The sequence below is a fragment of the Desmodus rotundus genome, chromosome 10 (assembly GCF_022682495.2).
Source record: "Desmodus rotundus isolate HL8 chromosome 10, HLdesRot8A.1, whole genome shotgun sequence".
Taxonomy (NCBI): Eukaryota; Metazoa; Chordata; class Mammalia; order Chiroptera; family Phyllostomidae; genus Desmodus; species Desmodus rotundus.
This window is the reverse complement of record NC_071396.1, coordinates 49573899-49598727: the sequence shown is the minus strand read 5'-3', so window position 1 is coordinate 49598727 and position 24829 is coordinate 49573899. Positions and strand designations below refer to the sequence as shown.

The window sequence follows — 24829 nt, the reverse complement described above, 5'->3', positions numbered from 1 at the left end:
GGGGATGAGGGGAGTGTTTATGATTTATCTCACCATTTATAAAATGAAAGTGTACTTCAAGTGAGTAGGAGGATGAAATAAGTGATGAGGAAAATGTAAGAAGACGTCTAATGCGGTAAGATTCGTAAGGGGAAAATAATGCCTGTGGCTGGCTCCCTCTCTCGGTTACAAGGAGCCCATCGGGGTTGTGAAGCACGCTGCTGAGATTGGCCCTCTGCAGCCACCGTCCCTAAACTGGGCTTGGGGTCTCCTAGCAACAAACAGGTCGCACCGAAGGAGTAAGTGTAAGGTGAGTGGCTGGACCAGCATCGGACTCGGAATTTGCGGGTGCACCCGAGAGGGGTTGAGGGGACCTAGGGATCCTGCTTTCCAAACAGACCTGACCCTACACGTAGTCCAGGTGAGCCGGGGCCGCCCCATCTGCCACAGAGTACCGCAGAGAGTTAGTTGCCCACCTGGTCTCTTGCGGTGGTTCCGAGAGTGCGCCGGTCCTGAGCCCTCCAGACAGCCCCCTAGCCTCTCCACCTTGTTGAAAGTGTTTAGGAAATCCCAAGGCACAACAGCCAAGAAGACAGCGTATGACAGGCATACCTCGTTTTATTGCACTTAGCTTTCCGTGCTTCACAGGGGTTGCATGTTTTACAAACTGAAGGCGAGGCCCTCCACCAGCAAATATATTACCACTCCATTTATTGCAACACTCTAGACAGGACCTGCAATACTCCCAAGTGTGCCCGTATCGAGACACTGCTTACAGAAAAGATAGCAGTTTCTAACTTTATGAATTAATAAAGTCAAGCACCTAATAAATGATATTCTTAATCAAAATTACACTTAATTGGGGTGGGGGCATGCATGTCATTGCAGTTGATACCTGTCAAGAATCTTCAATTGTACCTCGAAAAGCCAGAATGGAAATATCGATGCCCCCGCCTCAGATATATGTAGAAAAAACTCTGGCTATTATCAAACCAGATATTGTTGACAAAGAGGAGGAGATACAAGATATTATTATCAGATCTGGATTCACCATTGTTCAGGTAACTTCTGGGCATGATGATGGTGTTCTTTTCTCTTACCGATCTTTTCTTTTTGTTTATGTAAATGTATTAACCTATTTAGGTCCATAATATTTATTTAGCGTTAAATTTAGGTTTATTCTTCTAACTATAAAAATTATATGTGATAGTTTTAAAACGTTTTTTTCATACTTCAAAAGTATATAAAATGAGAAGTAAAATTCTTTTACTTCCTTTCCCATCCCAAGTCCTAGTCTCCAGAGAGAGACAACCACTTAGCACTTTCTGTTCTTCCAGGATTTTTCTATGCATTCACAAACATTCCCACCCCACCCCCCAAATAAAATAAGAGAGTCCCTCTCCCTTGATCACCTTTACAAAGTCCCTCAGGTAGCATTCCAGATCATTACATCTGAATCTGAGCTCATTCTTCATAACTTTTGTGTAATATCCCCTGTGTGGATGAACCACAACTTACTTACTTGGTCTTTTATTGATGGACTTTGAAACTGTTGGTATTTTTTTCAATTATTACAAATATTTAATGTTTTAAGCCTTACATTTGCTCTGCAGTTAGTAGAAGTTTGAAAATAAATGTAAAAAGAGTGTTGTTAAAGATTATAAAATAGAATTGAATACATTTAATCTTCCTTTTTTCGTATCATTCTTATTTGAAATCCCAGTTTTACTCTTATGGAGTGTCGTATTGCCTATTTAGTCAGTGTTTTAAAAAATAAAAAGACAACCCTGGCTGGTGTGGCTCAGTGGGTTGAGCACTGGTCTGCAAACCGAAAGCTGGCTGGTTCAATTTCTGATCAGGGCACGTGCCTGGGCTGCTGACCAGGTTCCCAGTTGGGGGCATGTGATGGTTGATAGATCAATGTTTCTCTCAGTCTCTTTCTCCCTCCCTTCCCCTCTCTCTAAATAAAATCTTTTAAAACAATAAAAAATAAAAAGAAAATTTCAATCTTAAGGGAAGAAATGGGATTTTGGTTGAATTTAGGATAGGTGGAGGCTGAGGGTAGGGATGGTAAAAGAAAGTGTAAGGAAATAAAAAATACAGGAAAGTATAAGGAAATATATAGTAATTAAAAGACTCAGGTAAAGATGGACTTTTTAATAAATGTTAGGAAAACCAAGTAGCCATTTTTTAAAAAGGTGGATTCAAGTATAAGTGCCAAGTGGATCTGAATGTTAAATATTAAAAAAATGAACCATATATATTCTGGAAGAAAAGATGAACAAATTTCTTTATTCTTGGATTGGGACAGCCTTTTTTCTTTCTTTCTTTTTTTCTTTTTTTTCTTTTTAACTATGACTTAAAGTCTACGAACCATGAAAAAAAAAACAGGGCTATAAACATAAAAAACTTATGCATGGCCAAATAAACACCATATGCAAAGTCAAAACATAAATGATAAACTTGAAAAAAAGGTTTTCAGCTCATATCACAAAGGGCTAATCTCCCTAATATATAAAGAGCTTCTAGAAAAAGGTAAACATTCAGTTGAAATGGGCACAACATGTAGATGATCACAGGAGAAGAAAACAGATGCTTCTCGAACTTACAAAAAAAATTCTGAATTTCTAAGTAGGAAAAAAAGCAAATTAAAATAGCACTGAGAAAGCATCTGGCAAAAATGTGAAAGTAAATGGCATGACCCCTGTGGTAGGGAATCTGGCAATTATCAATATTACAGATGCATTTATTTACCCTTTACCCAGCAATCCTACCTCATATTAATTCATGCAATACATGCATTAACAGGAAGTGATGTATATACAGTTATTTTTTGCATTATTGTTTATTTACCAGGAAAAGATTGAAAACAACTGAGCTTTAGAAGATTGATTAAATAAATCCTGGCAAATCCACCAAATTGAATACTATGCAACTAACTGTAAAAGGAAGAATAAGGAAACTCTCTATGTCTTGTTGGGGAAAAAATCAGATGTAGAACAATATGTAAGCAACCTTTTGTGATAGAGAAGAAGTAATATACATTTAAGTTTGCCAGTATTTGCAAAATGAAGCTCTAGGAGATAAACATTAAAAAAACTGGTTGCCTATTGTTCTGGCCAGGGAGCTCAGGTGGTTAGAGTGTCATCCTGATACACCAAAGTTGCAGGTTTGATCTCTTGTCAGGGCGCACACAAAAAGCAACCAGTGAATGCATTAATAATAGAACAACAAATCGATGTGCCTCAAGTCAATAAATTAAAAAAAATTTTTTTAACTGATTACCTGTTGAGGGCAAGTACAGCGTGCATTAGGACAGGACTGTCTGGGAGTGAGATTTTTTAGTATATGCCTTCTAATATCATTTTAATTTTTAACCATGTAAATATATTACCCATTAATTTCATTTTTTAATAGTTTATTTTTTATTGTATTTTTCAATTACCATTTATCCCCCTTACACCCTCTTCTACCTCCACCCACACCCACCCATTAATTATAGAAAAACAATTAAATGAAGTATATAAATGAGATAAAAATATCCTATTTAGGTTTTATAACTGTAAACCTACTTTTGCTCCACCTGTAGGCTTTCAAAGTAGGCATTATTGCAGTTGGGAGTTCATTGAACTGGAGGCTTTATTGTCCTACCTAGGGAAAATCTGAAATGAAAAATGATATGTCCTTTCAGTAGGTGGCAGTCTTTCCTTTTTTACAAGCTAATGATTCCTTTCTGACATTTAATCTCATTGCTTCTCTTTGTGAAAATACTCATCCAAATTCCAAAAAATTTTCCCAGATCTAATTTTTAAGTAACCAAATGGAATAATTGATTCAGTGTCAACTTTAGTTTAAGAAGAGCCTTTAATTTTTATAATTGTGCCGCATTAGCTAGCACACCTGAGAAGGAAACATCCTCTGTTGAAAGTGCCATATGTCACATGGGCTTACTTACATTGTAACAGAAGAGATTTTTAATTTTTAAGCCAGCAACAACAACAACAAAACCCACACCAATATGTATAAGAATCACAAAGATTGTTATATTTTAGTTTTAAGTAATAGAATCACGGATTATACTAAGTCAAGTGCTACTGCAACTTCTCAAATTTCTGCTATTTCTTGACTATATGAATTTCTATATGAAAACAGATGTTGGAACTTTTTTTTAATAGTAACTGGTCCTTGATTGATGAGAATGTTTTATGCTTATCTAGTCAAGCCTGTTCATGAAGTGCTGACCCATGTAAGTAAGCATATTCTCAAGCTTCTTGCTCTAGGCAGTTTAGATTTCTTGCTGCAAACCAAGCAGTTTTACCAAGTTTCTGAAACCTGAAGACACATGATAGTTTTGGAAGGAGTTTTAAGAGGTAGGTCACTTGGCAGAATTCACACTGTACTCTCAGCAAAATATAACCCATTTTGTAAAGATGGATTTTTGCCATTTTTTTTTTTTTTGAGAGAGAAAAACATGTATTTGTTCCACTTGTTTATGCATTCACTGGTAGCTTCTTGTATGTGCCCTGATGAGAAATTGAACCCTCGACCTTAATGTATCTGGACAACGCCCTAACCATCGAGCTACCCGGCTACCTGGCCAGGGTGATTTTTATCTTAATTGTAGAGATTTTTAGCCTTTACCTTGAGACTTATCTCTATGTATCATCATCCTTACTCCAGCTGGAAGTCTTTCTTTGAATCCCTTGTGATATTTTGAGCCTTTTTCCTCATGACCCACCTTTAGTGGAATTGAAAAACAGTGTGGTAATGTATAATTTTTTATAAACACTCAAATACCTGCTTTTAGGGAAAGCATGATGCTTTCCAATTGGAAGAGTGACTGACTCAGCTTCTATGGTTTTTTAAAATTAATGATTCATTTGTATAGTCTTTCATTTGTAAAGAAAATAACATTTATTATCCTAAACATTTTATATTTGTTCAAACTAATAAGCAATGCTAACTAATTTTTCTTAAGATCACAGCGAATCGATATATTAATGGCAGGAACAAAATAGAGAATGCGCAGCTTTCATGTTCAAGTGAAAAATCTGTTTACTGCATCATTATACTGCATGTTATTTCTAAGTACCACAGCGGACCAGCTCCCTAAAATAATGTCAAAATTTTCATAATAAATAGAAAGATACCATAATAGGTGAGAAAAATGAATTGCAATATTCTAATATCCAATTTTGTTACTTTACTGTATATAAAATATACATCAAAAAATACTGATGATTGGAGTGTTTTTACTTTAAGAAGGAGATACATGATGAGTTTGTCATTAACAAACCCTTTGTTGGATGCTGCTAAACAGGAAGAGTTTTTCCTAAGTAGATTAAATAATTCATACAATTTTATTTACAGCCTACATTTAGTTTTCTTACCTCACCCTTTCTTCATAAGACAAGAATAAATCTCATGTACAACCAGATTGGTATTAATTTCAAATTATTAATGACTTAATATAAGGTATTATTGAACTGTTATTTTAAATGCTTTTGTTGCCTTTGTTTCTCTTACAGAGAAGAAAACTACATTTCAGCCCTGAGCAATGTAGTAACTTTTATGTGGAACAGTATGGGAAAATGTTTTTCCCCAATTTAACAGCTTACATGAGTTCTGGACCACTTGTTGCCATGATATTAGCTAGACATAAAGCCATCTCTTACTGGAAAGAACTTTTGGGACCAAGTAATAGCTTGGTAGCTAAGGAGACACACCCAGACAGGTAATTTTTCTAGGGGAATAATGTAATACAAATATGAAAATTAAAAGAAATCTGATTGCATTGTAATAGGAATTTCCTTTCATTTGAAAATTTTCCTAAATTTAACTTTTTTTGTTTGTTTGTTTTTGGTGGCAGAGAAGTCCAATTTATGTTTTAACTATTTAAATTTCTATCTTAATACCAAATACCACAAAAGGCCTCAGGGAATGTCTGCTTTATGGTTGATTAACCTTAATCTCTCATCCTGGGATTAAACTGCCACTGAAGTAGGATTTCTCACAGGAAAATTGGGGTGGTATTTTAAAAGAATATTGATAATACGGGACCAGAAATCCAGATTTTTAGCATTATCACTAATGTCTGGAAACCAGATGACATTGAATTCTTGCACTTTTAAATATATATTGCTTTTTCACTTCCTACAAAACAGCACCTCTTTTTCATCCAGAGAACTCCTATTTTCCCGGTGTATGCCTCCTGCAGATTTAAATGTATTAGACCCTCGCCTAGGTAGATTTAAGTTTAAATTCCAGCTTAAAACCTCCATATGTGAGAAATGGCAAAAGCTTTTGTAAAATACCTAAGTAGAATGCATATGTAAAAAGTAAGAAAAAAGATATCAGATTGGATGGTCTTCATCTCTAATTTGCTTTTAGTCTAAGGGCAATTTATGGCACAGATGACCTAAGGAATGCCCTTCATGGGAGTATTGATTTTGCTACAGCAGAGAGAGAAATTCGATTCATGTTTCCTGAAGGTGAGTTACAGATGAGTAATTAGTCAATTGATCTCCTTATTTTTTTTAAAGATTTTATTTATTTATTTTCAGAGGAGGGGGAAAGAGAGGAAGAGAAACATCAATGTGTGGTTGTATCTCAGGTGCCCCTTATTGGGGGCCCGGCCCACAACCCAGGCATGTGCCCTGACTGGGAATAGAACCTGTGATCCCTTGGTTAGCAGGCTGGTGCTCTATCCACTGAGCCATACCATCTAGGGCCTCTCCTTCTGTGTTTTAATTCCTTTTAGTTATACCCAGTGCATCAGTGAAGTTGTTACACATGAAAAAAAGAATCTCCCTTGGAAATTATGATTGATTTGCCATTTTCTCTAACAGTTTACCATTTGCTTAACAAACAGGCAATTGTGAAATTAATAATTCTCAGGCTTTTTACATTTATTTTGATCCTTTTTATGGAGGTTATAAATCTTTTAGAAGTTGGCACAATAAAGACAGCACTGAGGCTTTTAGTTTGTTTTTAATAATGTTAGAGCAGAAAGAAAATTTGGTGATTTTCATTATGAAGAAAAAAATGCGAAGCATCAGGGTGTTTTGAATTTATTGTTGGCATGTTATTTTTTTCTAACTTATTTAGACTTGTTCCTCAGTATTTTATTTTATACTGAAGATTTATAACAAGAAAACTAAGAACTATCTTGTTTATTTAAAAGTCATGATTTTTTTAATTTTTAAAGATTTTATCTATTTTTAGAGAGAGGAGAAGGAAGAGAGAGAAACATTGATGTGAGAGATACACTGTTGCCTCTCGTAAGCCCCCAAGCCCCCAACTGGGGACCTGGCCCAAAACCCAGGCATGTGCCCTGACCGGGAATCAAACCTTTAAGTTCACAGGCCAGTGCTCAATTTACACCAGCTAGCGCAAAAGCTGTGATTTTTAAACAAAAACTGTTTTATAGATATTTGTATACAAAAGTATTTGCCTACTTACATATTTTATTCTTGCTGATCTGATTTCTGTCACATATTCATTCCATTAAGTTATCTTTTTCTTCAGAACTGTTTGTTGTGGAAAATTTCAAACATACAAAAAAGTAGACAGAATAATGGAATAACCCCCTCATAAGCCCATCACCCACTTTCAACAATTGTGGTCAGTCTTATTTCATCTATAACCCCTGCTCATACTTCTGCTTCAGATTATGTTGAAGCACATCTCAAACATGAGATTTTATGTTTTAATGTGGTAGTTCCTTAGGATTAGTCCTAGTGAATTAGACTTTTCCTCTTTAGTTTTTCACTAAAATAGGATAAAAACTCACTTTATCTTAAGTAGAAGATAATATTTGGAAGCTCTTCTTACTCATAGGGTTACATCCCTAAACCCTTATTTTAGATTGCCTTTTATATTACTCATTAATTAATCCTCTAGACATGAATTTAAGAGATATAGTTAGACATTTGGGAAGCAGCGGATCTTTTGCTGTGGGAATATGAAGTTCTCGGAGTAAGTTCTCAGAGTTTGTGATATGAGCTCCATGTTTAGCAGTCATGCAAAAACTATGTGCAAACTATATGATGAGTGACTAAAGCAAATTATAAAGATACTCAAAAACATTTTTCTAACCCTTAAAAAGGTAGTACTCTTCCATTTCCCTTCTAATAGGATAGCTGGAAAAGCCTTGCTATATTCCATTCATTCAACAAATTTGCCCTGGCTCATGTGGCTCAGTGGATTGAGTGCTGGCCTGTGAACCGAAGAGTCGCTGGTTCAATTCCCGGTCAGGACACATGCCTGGGTGGTGGGCCAGGTCCCCATTTGGGGACGCGTGAGAGGCAACCATACATTGATGTTTCTCTCCCTCTCTTTCTCCTCCCTTTCTCTAAAAATAAAAAAATAAAATATATTTTTTAAAAACAGCAAATTTCTTGATCCCTGACCAGTGTGGCTCAGTTGGTTCAGCATTGTCCTGCAGAGCGAAAGGTCACAGGTTCAGTTCCCTGACAGGGCACATGCTGGTTTGTTGCTGGTTTGGTCCCTGGTTGGGGTGCATACAAGAAAGCAACCAACTGATTTTTCTCACAATGATGTTTCTCTCCCTCTCTCTCTCCTTTCTCCTCTAAAATCACTAAGCATGTCCTCAGGTGAGGATAAAAAATAATAAGTTTTTTAAAATTTTAGAAAAGAATCTTATAAATGATTATTGTTAGCTTTTGATGTTTCTTGCCAGTCTTGTGTAGTTTTATTTTTTTTAAAGATTTTATTTATTTATTTTCAACGAGAGGGGTAGGGAGGGAGAAAGAGGAGAGAAACATTAATGTGTGAGGGAAACATCAATCGGTTGCCTCTCACGTGCCCCCAACTGGGGACCTGGCCTGCAACCCAGGCATGTGCCCTGGCAGGGAATCAAACTGGTAACTTTTCAGTTCACAGTCTAGCACTCAATCTACTGAGCCACACTAGCCAGGTTGTAGTTTTATTTATTTATATTTTTATGTGTATGTTTGTGTGTTTTTTAACCACCTATTATGTTATGTACCTAGTTCTGGTCCATTAAAAAAACTTTGTAATTATTTCTCATGTCATTAAAAATTTCTTTGAAGGTGTCTTTTTTAATGACTGTATAATATCTCATCATTTATGTTAGCTTTAATGGAAATACATTTGTCTTTTCAGTGATTGTTGAGCCCATTCCAGTTGGACAAGCTGCTAAGGACTATTTAAATTTATATGTAACACCAACTCTGCTTAAAGGACTCACAGAGCTTTGTAAGCAAAAACCAGCAGATCCTTGTGTAAGAAATCTTTTTATTCACACTAAAGAATATTGACTATAGTTTTCGTATCTAAAACATTGCCTTCTTTGAAACAGTGTAAGTATCAAGAGTCATGTTTAAAAACTTGTATATACAGTGTAGATACTTCTGTGTGTATAACTTTTGATTACTTATTTTCTTGCTGTTTTGACTCTATAAGCACATCATTCCTAAATACTTGTATACTCTGAATTGCTAGCATTGTTTTATGTATAATCAAATGATAAAAGTATATATATACACTTAAATTTTGTTCAAATTTTTGTTTCTTATGATACCTAAATTTTTTAAATTGAAAACTTTATTTGCAGCTCTAGATGCCTCAACATTGCTTAGTCATGGAGAGAATGATTGGGTAGGAGGAACTAAGATGGTTGTCCAGGGCCAGATGTCATCCTGGACCCTTCTTTGCAGGTTCTCTTACCCATTTGAAGACTCAGAGATAATCAGGGAAGATTCTTTTAGTAACAGCCCTACCAAAATAGAGTATAATTCAAAAGTCACAAAGGGATATACAGGGTCCAGCAGAAGTAATAGCTGCTTAAGTGTGGTTTGTAGGGTAATAATGTGGGTGTAATAATTTACAGGTTTAATTCGAACATTTTACCTAAAATGTCATATGTTGTACTTGAGTGTGATATTGTTATGTTACAGAATTACATGTTTATTATTTGTAATAAAAGGGGGTGTTATTTGTGCCAAACCCTGTATAATGAAAAGTAACTCTCCCTGCCATTCACCCACTGTACTCCTTGGAGTAAATCACTGTGACCATCCTCTAGTATAACCTGTATGAGAAAACCTATGTATATACAGGGTGGGCAAAAGTAGGTTTGCAGTTGTTCATATGTAGAAATGTATCATATCGAATATAAGAATAAACACCAAGTTTCACTTACTCACAATGGTAAGCCTACTTGTGCCCATCCCTGTATAAGCACATTATCTGTATGTACTTAAAAATACATATACATTCAAGGCCCTGGCTGGAGTAGCTCAGTGGATTGAGCGCAGGCCTGCAAGCCAAAGTGTTGGCAGTTTGATTCCCAGTCAGGGCACATGCCTGGGTTGCAGGTCATGTCTCCAGTAGGGGGTATGCTAGAGACAACTGCACATTGGTGTTTCTCTCCCCCTCTTTCTCCCTCCCTTCTCCTCTCTGTAAAAATAAATAAATAAAATCTTTTAAAAAACCCAATACGTATACATTCAAATGCTAGCTCCTAAACATACTACTGTATTCGATACTTTTTACCTTATTTACTTAATATATAGTAAGTTATTAGATAGCCCCACAAACGAAATAGGCCCTACTGATATTCTTGTGGTGTATCTAGCGTCAGCTAATAGGAATATTATAATCTGGAAACACGATAGCATCATAGTGTCAGTGCATAGAATGGCCTCTTGACATCTCATCCTAGTTCTCTAGCAGCCTGTCATAGGGACTCAGGCCTATCCATGTTGATTATCTCACACACAATTAAAGTTTCTATAGTTAGGTATTTGTTGAATGTGCTTTGGGAACTTTTGTATTAATTTTAGGGTAAGCTCCTTTTGACACCCTAGGGACTAACTGACCAAAATATTAGTAAGAAAAGTTCTTATTTGCAGCTGTAGGTCCAGCTGACTTTGTATATAGAATTTTATTATATTAATAAATCTGGTTGGAAGAAAAAAACAAAACACTGGAGTGGGAGTGGGACTGATTTGGTAGCAGGAAAAATAGGCAAGGAAAGATGCTATTTTAATTGTGTTAACTTCCATGTGTATATTACTGGTAAGTTTAAACTACTTTTCCTTATGTTTGGTTGTATTTTTGCATTTGTGAATTATCTGTTTATCTTTTGTTCACTTATCTTGGGAGTTTTGTAACAATGCTTTATATATTATATCAACCTGTGATCATCTTTGCTGCAATTTTTTTTTCTGTTTAACTTTTAATTTTGCCTTTTAAATAATATTCTATAAGTCAAACCTTGATTTTTTTTCCTTATTGTGGGTTTTCATTTACCATCTCAGTTTAGAAAGTCCTATCCCATTGAAAGTTTTGCTAAATATAACTTTTTTCCTAGATTTTTAAAATATTTAACTTCCCCATGCATCTGGAATTTATTTTTGTATATGATGCAAAATGAAGATCTAAATTGATTTTTTTTCTGGCCAGTTCTCCTTGTACATTGATTTATGAAGCCTTATTTACTGATGTGAAATTCTATACCTGAGCATATATTCTGTTACGTGGATCTGTGTGTTTAACAACAGTACCACAATAAATAATTGTATGTTGACTATGCAAAATAATATTATTTTAAAACTTCTGTATATACTTAATCTTTTTTTCTAGTTTTTTTGTAGGAAATATATATGACATAAAATTTGCCATTTTAACCATTTTTAAGTGTATATTATAATTCAGGGGCATTAATTATAACCACAATGTTGTGCAACCATCATCACTACCTATTTTCAAAATTTTTTCATCACCCCAAGTAGAATCTCTGTAACCATTAAGCAATAACTGCCCTTTACCTCCTTCCTCTAGGCCCTAGTAATATAATCTCTCTATATTTCATGTAAGTGAAATTATAGAATATTTGTTTTTTTATATCTGGCTTATTTCACTTAGCATAATGTTTTCAAAGTCCGCTCATGTAGCAGGTATTAGAATTTCATTTCTTTTATGGCTGAATAATATTCCAGGTATGTATATATCATATTTTGTTTATTCATTAATCTGTTGATAGGTACTTGTGTTGCTTCTACCTTTTGAGTATCGTGCTTCATGTTGTGTGAACATTGGTGTACAAGTATCTGTTTAAATACTTGTTTTCAATTCTGTGGGCTATACCTAACAGTGGAATTGCTGGGTCGTGTTCTGTATTTAGCTTTCTGAGGAACCACCAAACTGTTCTGAACAGTGACTGCTTTTTATTCCTACTAGAAATATATGAGAGTTTCAATTTCTCCATATCCTGTTTTTTTTTTTAATCCTCACCTGAGGATATGTTTATTGATTTTATTTTATTTTTTTAAAGATTTTATTTCTTTCCCTGGCTGGTGTGGCTCACTGGATTGAGTGCCTGTCTGCGAACCAAAGGGTCGACAGTTCAATTCCCAGTCAGGGCACATGCCTGGGTTGCAGGCTAGCTCCCCAGTTGGGTGTGCACAGGAGGCAACCACACATTGATGTTTCTCTCCCTCTCTTTCTCCTTCCGTTCCCTTCTCTAAAAAATAAATAAATAAAATAAAAAAAATATATTTTATTTCTTTATTTTTAGAGAGAGGGGAAAGAAGGGAGAAAGAGAGGGAGAGAAACATCCAGTGTGTGACAAATACATCTATCAGTTGCCTCTTACATGGCTCCAGCTGGGGAAACAGCCTGCAACACAGACATATGCCATGACTAGAAATTGAACCGGCGACCTCTCAGTTCACAAGCCGGCACTCAATCCACTGAGCCACACCACTCAGGGGGAGCAGAGGAGGGAGTGGGGAAGAGAGAGAGAGATGGGGAGAGACAATCATCAGTTGCCTCCCATAATTGGGTGGTCCCACGCTCCAACCGAGTCATCTGACCACAGCATCTGTATGGTTTTGATTTGCATTTCTCTAATGACTAATGATGTAGAGCATCTTTTCATGTGCTTATTGGCCATATGTATATTTTCTTTGGAGAAATGTCTGTTCAAGTTAAAGATTTTGCCCATTACCACGCAACCCAGGGTTCCAGCATGGGAAACTAAAGCCTCAAAACCTCTGGCTTAAAAACCTGTGGGGATTGCAGTGATGGGAGAAACTCCAAAGAACTCACAGGAGAGTTCATTGGAGAGACCTACAGGGTCCTAGAATGTACAAAAACCCACCCACCTGAGAATCAGTACCAGAAGAGCCTAATTTGCTTGTGGGTAGTGGGGCAAGTGACTGAAAGCCGGTGGAGAGCCAAACAAGCAGCATTGTTCCCTCTAAGATCCCTCCCCCACATATAGTGCCACAACGCAGAAGTGGGTTGCTCAGCCCTGGTGAATACCTAAGGCTCTGCCCCTTACAGTGTAACAGGTACACTGAGACAAAAAAATATGGCCCAATGAAAGGACAGATCAAAACTCCAGAAAAATACTAAGCAACGAGGAGATAGCCAACCTATCAGATGCACAGTTCAAAACACTGGTAATCAGGATGCTCATAGAAATGGTTGAGTATGGCCACAAAATAGAGGAAAGTATGAAGGCTATGCAAAGTGATAATAAAGAAAAATATACCAGGAACCAACAGTGAAGGGAAGGAAACTGGAACACAAATCAATGATTTGGAGCAGAAGGGAAAAATAAACATTCAACCAGAACAGGATGAAGAAACAAGAATTTTAAAAAATGAGGAAAGGCTTAGGAACCTCCGGGACAACTTTAAATGTTCAAACATCCGAATGATAGGGGTGCCAGAAAGAGAAGAGAAAGACCAAGAAATTGAAAACTTCTTTGCAAAAATAATGAAGGAGAACTTCCCCAATGTGGCAAAGGAGATAGACTGCCAGGAAGTCCAGGAAGCTCAGAGTCCCAAAGAAGTTGGACCCAAGGAAGCACACACCATGGCACATCATAATTATATTACCTAACATTAAAGAGGAGAGAATCTTAAAAGTAGCAAGAAAAAAGGAGACCATTACCTATAAAGGAGTTCCCATAATATTATCGGTGGGCTTATCAAAAGAAACCTTACAGGCAAGAAGGGGCTGGAAAGTAGTATTCGAAGTCATGAAAGGCAAGGATCTACATCCAAGACTACTGTATCCAGCAAAGCTATCATTTAGAATGGAAGGGCAGATAAAGTGCTTCCTAGATAAGTTCAAGTTAAAGGAGTTCATCATCACCAAGCCCTTATTATATCAAATGTTGAAGGGACTTATCTAAGAAAAATAAGATCAAAATTATGAACAGTAAAATAACAACAACCAACTATCAACAACTGAACTTAAAAACAAAAGCAAACAGAAACACAAACTAAGCAAACAACTAGAACAGAAATAGAATCATAGAAATGGAGATTACATGGAGGCTTTTCATTGGGGGGGGAGGGGGAAGAATGGAGGAAAAGGTACAGGGAATAAGAAGCATAAATAAATGGTAGGTGCAAAATAGATGGGGAGGTTAAGAGTAGTATAGGAAATGGAGAAGTCAAAGAACTTACATGTACAACCCATGGATATGAACTATGGGGGTGGAATGCTGGTAGGATGGGATATGCAGGATGGAGGGGAATAAAGAGGAGAAAAAATGGGACAACTGTAATAGCATAATCAAGAAAATATACTTAAAAAAAAGATTTTGCCCATTAAATTTTTTTTAGTTGTAGGAGTTCTTTATATGTTGTAGATATTAAACCCTTATCAGATACATGATTTGCAAATATTTTCTCCCCCCTTGCAGGTTGGTTGTCTTTTTGCTTTCTTGATAATGTTTTTTATGCATAAAACTTTTAAAATTCTGATGAAAACCACTTTATTTTTTGTTTTGTTTCTCATTCATTGGTGTCATATCTAAGAATCCATCACCAAATCCAAGGTTATGAAGATTTATTCCTATGTTTTCTTTTAAGATTTTAATGGTCTTAGCTTTTATATTTCTGCTGTTGATCCATTTTGAATTAATTTTTGTATACCTGTCAGGATTTATTTTTGGACTCGCAGTTCTATTCCACTGATCTGTACATCTGTCTATATGCCAGAACCATACTGTTTGGATTGCTATAGCTTTGTAGAAAATTTTGAAATTGGGAAGAACAAAGTCAGAAGATCCTCCAACTTTATTCTTTTTCATAATTGTTCTGGCTATTGAGAGCCCCTGGAAATTCTATATTAATTTGAGGATTGACTTTTTCATTTCTTCAAAAATGATATGATTGTGTTCAATCTGAATATCACTTTGGGTGGTATTGATATCTTAACATCTTAACAGTATTAAGTCTTTCTATCCATAACTCAGGATGTTTTTATTTATTTAGGTCTTTAAATTTCTTTCAACCATGTTTGATAGTTTTCAGTTATACAAGTTGGTTAAACCTATTCCTAGATAATTGTTTTTTCATTGCTATTAAAAGTGATTTATGTTTTAAAATTTTGTTAATTTAAAAAATTTATTGATTTATAGAAAGAGAGAAACATTGATTTGTTGTCCCACTCATTTATGCATTCATTGGTTGACTCCTGTATGTGTCCTGACCAGGGATCGAACCTGCAACCTTGGCATATTGGGACGACGCTCCAACCAACTGAACTACCTGGCCAGGGTGAAAGTGTGTTCTTAATTTCCAGTTTGGATTCATTGCCAATGAATAGAAGGAACTGATTTTTTTGTGTTGATCTTGTAACCTATAACTTTGCAAAATTCATTTATTAGCTCTGGTAGCTTTCTTGTGGATTCTTTAGGATTTTCTATATGTAGGATCATGTCATCTGTGAATGGAGATGGTTTTACTTATTCCTTTCCAATTTGGGCCTATACTTGACAATCTTGCATACGGTAAAACTTAGTATTTCAGTTTTTAATGGTCATTTTTTCATTATTCTTAAAATGATTTTGAAAACTTTAAGTTTTAAATTGAAATACTATATATTGAAGAAAATATTTAAATGTTTACTAGTTAAGAGCTTTTTTTTTCTTTTTTCCATAGATTTGGCTAGCCGACTGGCTGCTGGAAAATAATCCCAACAAACCTAAACTTTGTCACTATCCATTTGCAGAAGAACCTCATTAAAATAAAGTCCTCCAAAGAACAAATCATGCACAATCTCATTGCAAAAGGCATGCTTCTACCTAAAAAATAAATAAACAAATAAATAAATAAAATTTTAAAACAATAAAGTAAAATAAAAATCACCACAATTTCTAAGGACTTAAGTAACTACATATGAAATAAATTATATCTTAGACATAATTTTTAAAAGAATAATTGTGTATTTTGCAGCAGATAACACTATCTAAGGTAAAATATAGGTTTAGGTTATTATTTTTTAATCCTCACCGGAGGATATGTTCATTGATTTTAGAGAGAGAGGAAGGGAGGGAAAGAGAAACATTGATTGGTTGCCTCACATGCACCCTGACCTGGAATCAAACCCATAACCTTTTGGTGTACAGAACAATGCTTCAACCAGCTGAGTCACCACACCAGGGCTGATTTTTTTTTTCTAATAAGAAAATTGTATTTATTCAGAGGCATTTAGAATGTCAACAAACCAACTGCAACTTTTTTGCAGGGATTACAAAGTGGTATTCAATGAACAGAACAGCAATTAATTCATAGATGATGCATCAGAGACAAAAGGAATGTGAAAAATTATCATCCTTATATATAGGTAACTAATTTGTGCTATGTACCAATAGGAACTCACTTTGCCACTTCTATGCCAATTTACTCACTTCTATGCCAATTTACAACCCCTGTAGTGTACCAGGCAAGGTGAGTGGCTATTGAAAATACCACCAGGACAGAGCTAGCTAGCATTTAACACATTTGGTAGTATGTTAATTATACAAAAAAAAAAAATACTATACAGTTTAAAAACAAGTCTTGCTTAGCCTTACATTTCATCTTTTTTTTCTTTAGAAGGAGTGAGTTGTATACAGAGAGGTTAAATGCTTTATAGACCAAAAAAACTAGAACCCACTTATCATCATCTTCTCCCATCTTCTCTTCATCTTCCTTCTTTTCCATTTTCTTGCTTTTTTTCCACCTTGATGATTCCCTTTTTTGCTGCATAGCCTTATGCAAGAATGTATCTTTCAAATTTTTCCTTTAGCTTAGCAGTCTGATGAACACGGTTGTCATCTGCAGCAGTGTTATTCCACATCTCTCCCAGCTTCTTCGCAGCATCCGCAATGGATAAACTGGGATGTTCTTTGATACATCTTCCTTTCTCTAGCAGACACAGTCTTTCACTTCTCAGCACTTTCTGGAAAACTCTGACAAAGTGACTGAAGTATCCGGGTACTTTTTCTTGTGCTCCTCCCAGCACGTTTGCAAAAAGGATGCATATGATGACATTCTGCTTCTCAGCTTCGTAGGATGTTTTTTGCCCATGTTTAGTTTTTCTTCCCTCAGTGAGGCACCAAGTCACCCAGTGCCTGTTGGACTCTCACCTCCCCTGGTGTTGTCTCTATGCAGTCATGTACTGCAGTGGTTGTCAGTTTAGGGTATGATTTTAACAATTATTTAACATTAAGTAGTAGAAGGGTTGTGCACAATGTCCCTATATTATTACTTCCTTTAAGTTTGAGGAGTAAGAAATGGAATTTTAGTTATGATACTTTCCCAAGAAGGTATCTTATATCTACATGCACAATTAATGCATAGTTCAGACTATTTAGTTTAAAAAGTGTAAGTATATAAATAATCATTTGATATAATGAAAATGGGCAGAACCAGGCTATGGTTTTAACCAATCATTTGTAACTATTTCCTCAACATTAATAAGAGCCCTCCAAGGCTGACCAGTCAGTGATTCTAGTTTGCCTGGGACTTTCCCGGTTGCATCACTGAAAGTCCTGTGTTTTCTGGGAGCTACCTCAGTCCTGGGCAATATAGAATGATTGATCACTGTATCAAATAGCCCTTAGATTAGTGTTTCCCAATTATGTTTTTGTACTGAGGTACTAGTTTTTTAAAAAGTAACGAGATTTTTATTAAAGAAATTATAATTTACCTTTTAAAAAATCCAGATTGTAACTGGCCTTGTCTCTTCAAAAAGTCATGTCATTATAAAACAAATAGAAATGAGGAGGAACTGTCGTAAGATAAAAAGAGATCACAGAGACTTCTGGTCAAGATGGCAGCATAGGTAAACATGATACTTGCCTCCTCCTAAAACCACATCAAAATTACAACTCAACTACAGAACAACCATCATTCAGAACCGCCTGAAATCTGGCTGAATGGAAGTCCTACAACTAGGGAATTCTAGAAGAAGCCACATTAAGTCTGGTATTGAGAGAGGATAATAAGCCAGAACAAGTGGAATAGGGAAACAGACAGACAGTTAAACAGCCAAGCAATTTACAGCCATCTAGCAAATCACAAAACCCTACCTCCCCTAACTATGGACTTTTAAGAGTAAATGGTTTATAATTCTCCCCAACCAGAGGGTAAATAGCTTAAATCACCTTACTCAGGGAGATAACAGAAATCCAATTAGTGCCATTTGTGCCAACCACACACCAGGGTGGATGAAGTCAAAGAGAGAAATCTCATTTTGGTGCACCAGCATAAAGCTGATGAATATTCTATTGAGATCTTCCCCTAAGACCTTCCCTAAAAACTCTCAAGACAAAGGACCTAAAGTACACACTCCCTCTCAGCTGACCTTGGCTTGCACCTCTCAGGAGGCCCCAGAGCCAGCACACCCAGTGGACAGCTTTAGACCACATCCAAGCACCACCATCCAATCATCTCCACAAGTGACACTCTCAGGGGTGGACTGGGCACCAGAGTCCTGTAGAAATAAGTCCTGCATTGTAAGAGGGGGGCGGGGCTGTACAGCTAACCCTCCATCGTGGTCAGTGGTAGTGGTCACATCCAGTTCCTATAGCTGATCTGCCTGGGCATAAATCCCTCCCGCTGATGTGCCAAGAGCACTCAAGGCTCAACTATAAGAGGAGGGTGTACACAGCTGACACAAGGGGCACACTTCAAGTGCCCAGCTCAGATAATCCGGGAGGCTGTACCACTGGACCCTACAGAACACCTGCTACATTAGGCCTTACCAAGCCCAGGAGATGTAGCAGCTCTACCTAGTACACAGAAACCAACACGGGAAAGCTGCCAAGTGAGGAGACAAGGAAATGTGTCCAAAATGAAAGAACAGAACAAAACTCCAGAAAAAGAACTAAATGAAATGAAGACAAGCAAGTAGATGTAGAGTTCAAAACACTGGTTTTAAGGATGCTCAATGAGCTTAGTGAGAACTTCAGCATAAAAAATGATCAATCACAAATGAATAATTTATAGGAAATCAGTAGAGTAGATGAAGCTGAGAATCAACTCAGCAATTTGGCTTGCTATTATTTATTACAGTTGTCCCAATTGTTTCTTTATAATATGAATAAAATGAATTGATGTCAGGGCATCAATTTAACTCAGAAAAAAAAAATCGGCAATTTGGAATATAAGGAAGCAAAAACACCAAATCAGAACAGCAAAAAGAAAAAGTCCCCCCCAAATGAGGATAGTGTAAGAAACCTCTAGAACAACTTCAAGCATACCAACATTTGCATCATGAGGTGCCAGAAGGAGAAGATAAAGAGCAAGAAATTGAAAATCTATTTGAAAATATAACAACAGAAAACTTCCCTACCTTGATGAAAGAAATAGAGATATAAGTCCAGGATGTGCAGAGAGTTCCAAACAAGATGAACCCAAAGATACCCACATGAAGACACATCAAAATTAAAATGCAAACGGTGAAAGACAAAGAGACAATCTTAAAAGTAGCAAGAGAAAGCAGTTAGTTACCTACAAGGGAGCTCCCATAAGACCATCAGTTGACCTCTCAACAGAAACTTTGCTGGCCAGAAAGGGTTGGCAAGAAATATTCAAAGTGATGAAAAGGAAGGGCCTACAGCTGAGATTACTCTACCCAGCAAAGCTATCATTTAAAATTAATGGACAGATAAAGAGCTTCCCAGATAAGAGAAAGCTCAAAGAGTTCACCACCCCCAAACCAGTATAATATGAACTATTAAAGGGTCTTTCTTAGGAAGAAGAAAAAATAAAAAATATGAACAACAAAATGGCAAAAATACGTATCAACAGAAAATCTAAAAAAGTAAATGAATAAGCAGAACAGAAACATACTCAGACAGAGAAAACATTTTGATGGTTGCCAGATGAGAGAAGAGTTGGGGGAATAGGTGAAAAAAAAGAAGGGAATAACAAGTACAAATTGGTTGTGGCAGAATAGTCATCATGGGGATGTAAAGTACAGCACAGGGAATATGGTCAATAATACTCTAATAACTATGTATGGTGTCAGAAGGGTGCAAGATTTATCGGGATGATCACTTAGTAAGTTATGTAATGTCTAATCACTGGGGCATACACCTGAAACTAATATGATAATGTATGTCAACTGTAAATGAAAATTTTTAAATAATTTTAAAGAAAGATACTAAAGAGACATCTTAACCACATGCAATGATTAGATCTTACCTGGATCTTGGTTTTTATAAATCTATAAGAGATCTTTGAGGCACAATTAAGGGAATTTAGATATGGACTGAATATTAGATGATATGGAATAATTACTAAATTTTGTAGGGTCAAAATGATATGACTATAAAAGAAGAATATCATTATATTAATGTGATGCAGTCTGAAATATTTATTTAGAGGTAAATTTGATATTTGCAACTTATATTCAAATATTTCAGCAAGCAAGAAATATTTTTTAATTTTTATTTATTGATTTTAGAGAGACAGGAAGTGGGAGAGGAAGAGAGAGAAAGAGAGAGACATAGATTTGTTGTACAACATAATTTTGCATTCTTTGGTTGATTCTTGTATGTGCCCTGCCTGAGGATTGAACTTGCAACATTGACTTATTAGGATGGTGCTCTAACCAACTGAGCTACCTGGCCAGGGCTGGAGTAAGAAATATTTTTATAATGCATAGATAAAGCAAAGTTAGCAAATATTAACAATTGTTCAATCTAGAGTACTTGAGTGTTCATTGTACTATTCTTTTTTTTTCAATTGATTGATTTGAGAGAGAGAGAAACATTGATTTGTTGTTCCGCTTCTTTATGCATTCCTTGGCTGATTTTCATATGTGCCCTGAACAGGATTGAACCCACAAACTTGGAGTATCTGGATGATGCTCTAACCAGCTGAGCTAAACAGCCAGGGCTCATTGTACTTTTCATTGAACTTTGCTGTACTTTAAAACTATTTATAAATGAAGTTTGGGAAAAAGAGTAAAGATTTGACTGTCATTACCATAACTAGTGGTCAAATTTTCTCATCATTGATAGGAGATATTCAGATATTGTAGAGCTCTTGATTTGATACAAACTGAAATATACAAATCATCTATGATGTGTTCTAGCCAAAAATGGATACCTTACAATTATTAAACCTTTAGGCAAAACTTACAGTTTACATTAACATAGGATATATAGTGACCACATGTGAGGGACACCATAAAGAAGCAACCAGAAAAATTCAGAAGATGGATGTTTTCCAGGACAACTGACCTGATCTTTTCAACAAATTTGTATCATGAGAAAAGGGACTGTTTTTGTTAAAAGAGATTTAAGATATATAATCAGGATCAGTCTACGGCCATACCACCCTCAATGCTCCTGGTCTTATCTGATCTCGGAAGCTAAGCAGAGTCGGGCCTCGTTAGTACTTGGATGGAAGAATCAATACTTGTTTCTATATTGGACCCTGAATTAGGCAGACAAGCTGCAAAGGATATTTTGAGACAACTGGGAAGATTTGAATTCAGATGAAGTGAAAATTTATTGCCTTTGAAGGTAAAGAGTGTTAAGTGAAAAAGCATGTCACAAAGAATGTTTAGAGTGTGTTCTCACTTTGATAAAATACGTGTAGCGTGTACATGTGGTTAATAAGATGTAAAAGGATACCTACTCAATGTTATCATCTATATCTCTGGACGATGGCGTTTATGCTGGGGTTTTTTTTTTCTTATTTTTGCTTAGCTGTATTTTTGATTTTTCTATAGTGTTCATGGTAACTGCTTTTGTAGGCTTTTTTTAAAGAATTAAAAAGATAGGGGAACCAAGATGGCGGCGTAGGTAGACACACTGTGCCTCCTCGCACAACCAGAACTGACAGAAAATCGAACAGCAAGGGGGACCGACACCAAGGAAACAGAAAATAATCATTCATCCAGACTGGTAGGAGGGGCGGAGACGGGCACCGGGGTGGAGAGGACTCGCGTGGCTGTGGCGGGACTGAGACTGGCGGAGTGTGGGACAAATGGCGCAGGCAGTCCGAGCACTAGCAGACCCTGCGGCCCCACATTTGCACAGATAAACCGAGAGGGCCGGACTCAGAGTGGCGGAGAATGGGGCAGGCAGAGTGGCGGGTAGCACCTTGTGGCACCACATTCGCCCACAGATAAACCGGACGAACGGCGGGCAGAGAAGCAGACCGCTGCGCAACCCAGGGCTCCAGCTTGGGGAAATAAAGCCTCAAACCTCTGATTGAAAGCGCCCCTGGGGGTTGGGGCGGCAGGAGAGACTCCCAGCCTCACAGGAGAGGTTGTTGGAGAGACCCACAGGGGCCTAAAGTGTGCACAGGCCCACTTACTCGGGAACCAGCACCAGAGGGGCCCAGTTTGATTGTGGGTATCGGAGTGGAAGATTGAAATCCGGAGGAGAGTGAGGCGGGCGCCATTGCTCCCACTCGGCCCCTCCCCCACGTACAGCGTCACAGCGCAGCGACCAGCATTACCCCGCCCTGGTGAACACCTAAGGCTCCGCCCCTTAAAGTAACAGACACGCCAAGACAAACAAAAAAAAAATGGCCCAAATGACAGAACACTTCAAAGCTCCAGAAAAAATACAACTAAGCAACAAAGAGATAGCCAACCTATCGGATGCACAGTTCAAAGCACTGGTTATCAATATGCTCACAGACTTGGTTGAATCTGTTCGAAAAACAGATGAAAAAATGAAGCCTATGCTAAGAGAAACAAAGGAAAATGTACAGGGAACCAATAGTGATGAGAAGGAAACTGGGACTCAAATCAATGGTATGGACCAGAAGGAAGAAACAAACATCCAACCAGAAAAGAATGAAGAAACAAGAACTTGGAAAAATGAGGAGAGGCTTAGGAATCTCCAGGACACCTTGAAACGTTCCAACATCCGAATTATAGGGGTGCCAGAAGGAGAAGAGGAAGAACAAAAAATTGAAAACTTATTTGAACAAATAATGGAGAACTTCCCCGATCTGGCAAAGGAAATAGACTTCCAGGAAGTCCAGGAAGCTCAGAGAGTCCCAAAGAAGCTGGACCCAAGGAGGAACACACCAAGGCACATCATCATTACATTACCCAAGATTAAACGCAAGGACCTACATCCAAGATTACTGTATCCAGCAAAGCTATCATTTAGAATGGAAGGGAAGATAAAGTGCTTCTCAGATAAGGTCAAGTTAAAGAAGCTCATCATCACCAAGCCCTTATTATATGAAATGTTAAAGGGAGTTACCTAAGAAAAAGAAGATCAAAAATAGGAACAGTAAAAATGACAGCAAACTCACAGTTATTAACGACCACACCTAAAACAAAAATGAGAGCAAACTAGGCAAACAACTAGAACATGAAGGTGGTCAATAAGGGAGTGGGAGGGGGAGAGGGGGGTAAAGGTACAGAGAATAAGTAGCATAGATGATAGGTGGAAAATAGACAGGGGGAGGGTAAAAATAATGTAGGAAATGTAGAAGCCAAAGAACTTATAAGTATGACCCATGGACATGAACTATGGGGGGGAATGTGGGAGGGAGGGGGGTGGGCAGGATGGAGTGGAGTGGGGGGGGAAATGGGACAACTGTAATAGCATAATCAATAAATATATTTTTAAAAAAAGAATTAAAAAGATAAACATCTTAATGGATGTACATTTTTAAAGTGCTGGCAACACTATTTTATTAATAGGCTATCTATGATGAAAATGTTTAGCAAGTTTTCAGTGTTGGCATTTATCTGAATTTTTGGATATATTCCTCATGAGACTGATGTGCCTGCCTGCTGTATTTCAAAACATTTTTAGCTTCAGTGTTGGGAAGACAAACTAAAATCTGGTTTTTTTTTAACGTCCTTAGGTTCCACTTTAATAAACTAGAATAAAGAAGAGAAAACTAAGCAAACCTAAAACAAGCACAAAGGAAGAAAGTAAAAAAGACAAAAAATGAAAAAGGATAAATACTGTCATAGAGAAAAATCAATGAAACCAAAAGCTAGAAAAGCTCTTTTTTTTCTTTTTACAGTCAAAAGTTTACTTAGAAAGTCACAGAGAGCCCTGGAAGTAAGCCCTGGAAGAAGTGAGCCAAGTGGCCTATGTGGGCTCAGGAAACAAGCTACACAGGCAAAATAAGGGCCATTGGAGCTTAGAAAAAAGAAAGGCAAAGAAGCCCTGGCCGGTGGCTTGGTTGGAGCAGCATCCTGTGCACCAAAAGGCTGTGGGTTGGGTCCCTGGTCTGGGCGCTTACCTAGGTTGTGGGCTTCATCCCTGGTCGGTACCTGTACAGGAGGCAGCCAGTCGATGTTTCTCTCTCATATTGATGTTTCTCCCTCTCTCTCAAATCAATAAAAACATATCTTTGGGTGAGGGTTTAAAAATAAAAGTGGTATTTAAAAGGAAGGGAGGGAGGGAGGAAGAAAGGAAAGAAAAAGAAAGAAAAAGAGAAAGAAAGGAAAGGAAGGAAGGAAGAAAAAGAAAAAGAAAGGCAACAGAAACACTCCTGGGGGAAGGAGGAGTGTATAGGCACAGGCCTACTTCAGAGAGAGAGAGAGCACTCTGATCTATAAAATCTTAACCTCC

At 37.0% G+C, this 24829-nt stretch overlaps 1 protein-coding gene across 3 annotated transcripts; it reads left to right on the top strand.

Annotated features, from left to right (window-relative positions):
• The first annotated feature begins 228 nt into the window (after window positions 1-228).
• NME5 (NME/NM23 family member 5) lies at window positions 229-16095 on the top strand. 3 transcript variants are annotated; one of them, XM_045183963.2, is made up of 7 exons: window positions 229-289; window positions 868-1040; window positions 5508-5713; window positions 6370-6470; window positions 9127-9245; window positions 15485-15554; window positions 15933-16071. In XM_045183963.2, exons 2-7 carry the CDS (start codon window positions 912-914, stop codon window positions 15962-15964), a joined length of 657 nt encoding a protein of 218 aa, XP_045039898.2. In that variant the 5' UTR covers window positions 229-289; window positions 868-911; the 3' UTR covers window positions 15965-16071. The 3 variants fall into 3 exon arrangements, with proteins under 3 accessions (XP_045039898.2, XP_053768157.1, XP_045039899.1); XM_053912182.1 differs by lacking the exon at window positions 229-289 and adding an exon at window positions 296-400; XM_045183964.3 differs by lacking the exons at window positions 229-289; window positions 15485-15554 and adding an exon at window positions 296-400 and having other exon boundaries at window positions 15933-16095.
• The last annotated feature ends 8734 nt before the right edge of the window (window positions 16096-24829 follow it).

Excerpts from the sequence above, each read along its gene's own strand:
- NME5 (XM_045183963.2), top strand. The coding sequence starts at position 912 with ATGGAAATATCGATGCCCCCGCCTCAGATATATGTAGAAAAAACTCTG. Across the intron at positions 1,041-5,507 it reads CTGGATTCACCATTGTTCAG|AGAAGAAAACTACATTTCAG; the intron begins GTAACTTCTGGG and ends TTTCTCTTACAG. Across the intron at positions 6,471-9,126 it reads TCGATTCATGTTTCCTGAAG|TGATTGTTGAGCCCATTCCA; the intron begins GTGAGTTACAGA and ends TTGTCTTTTCAG.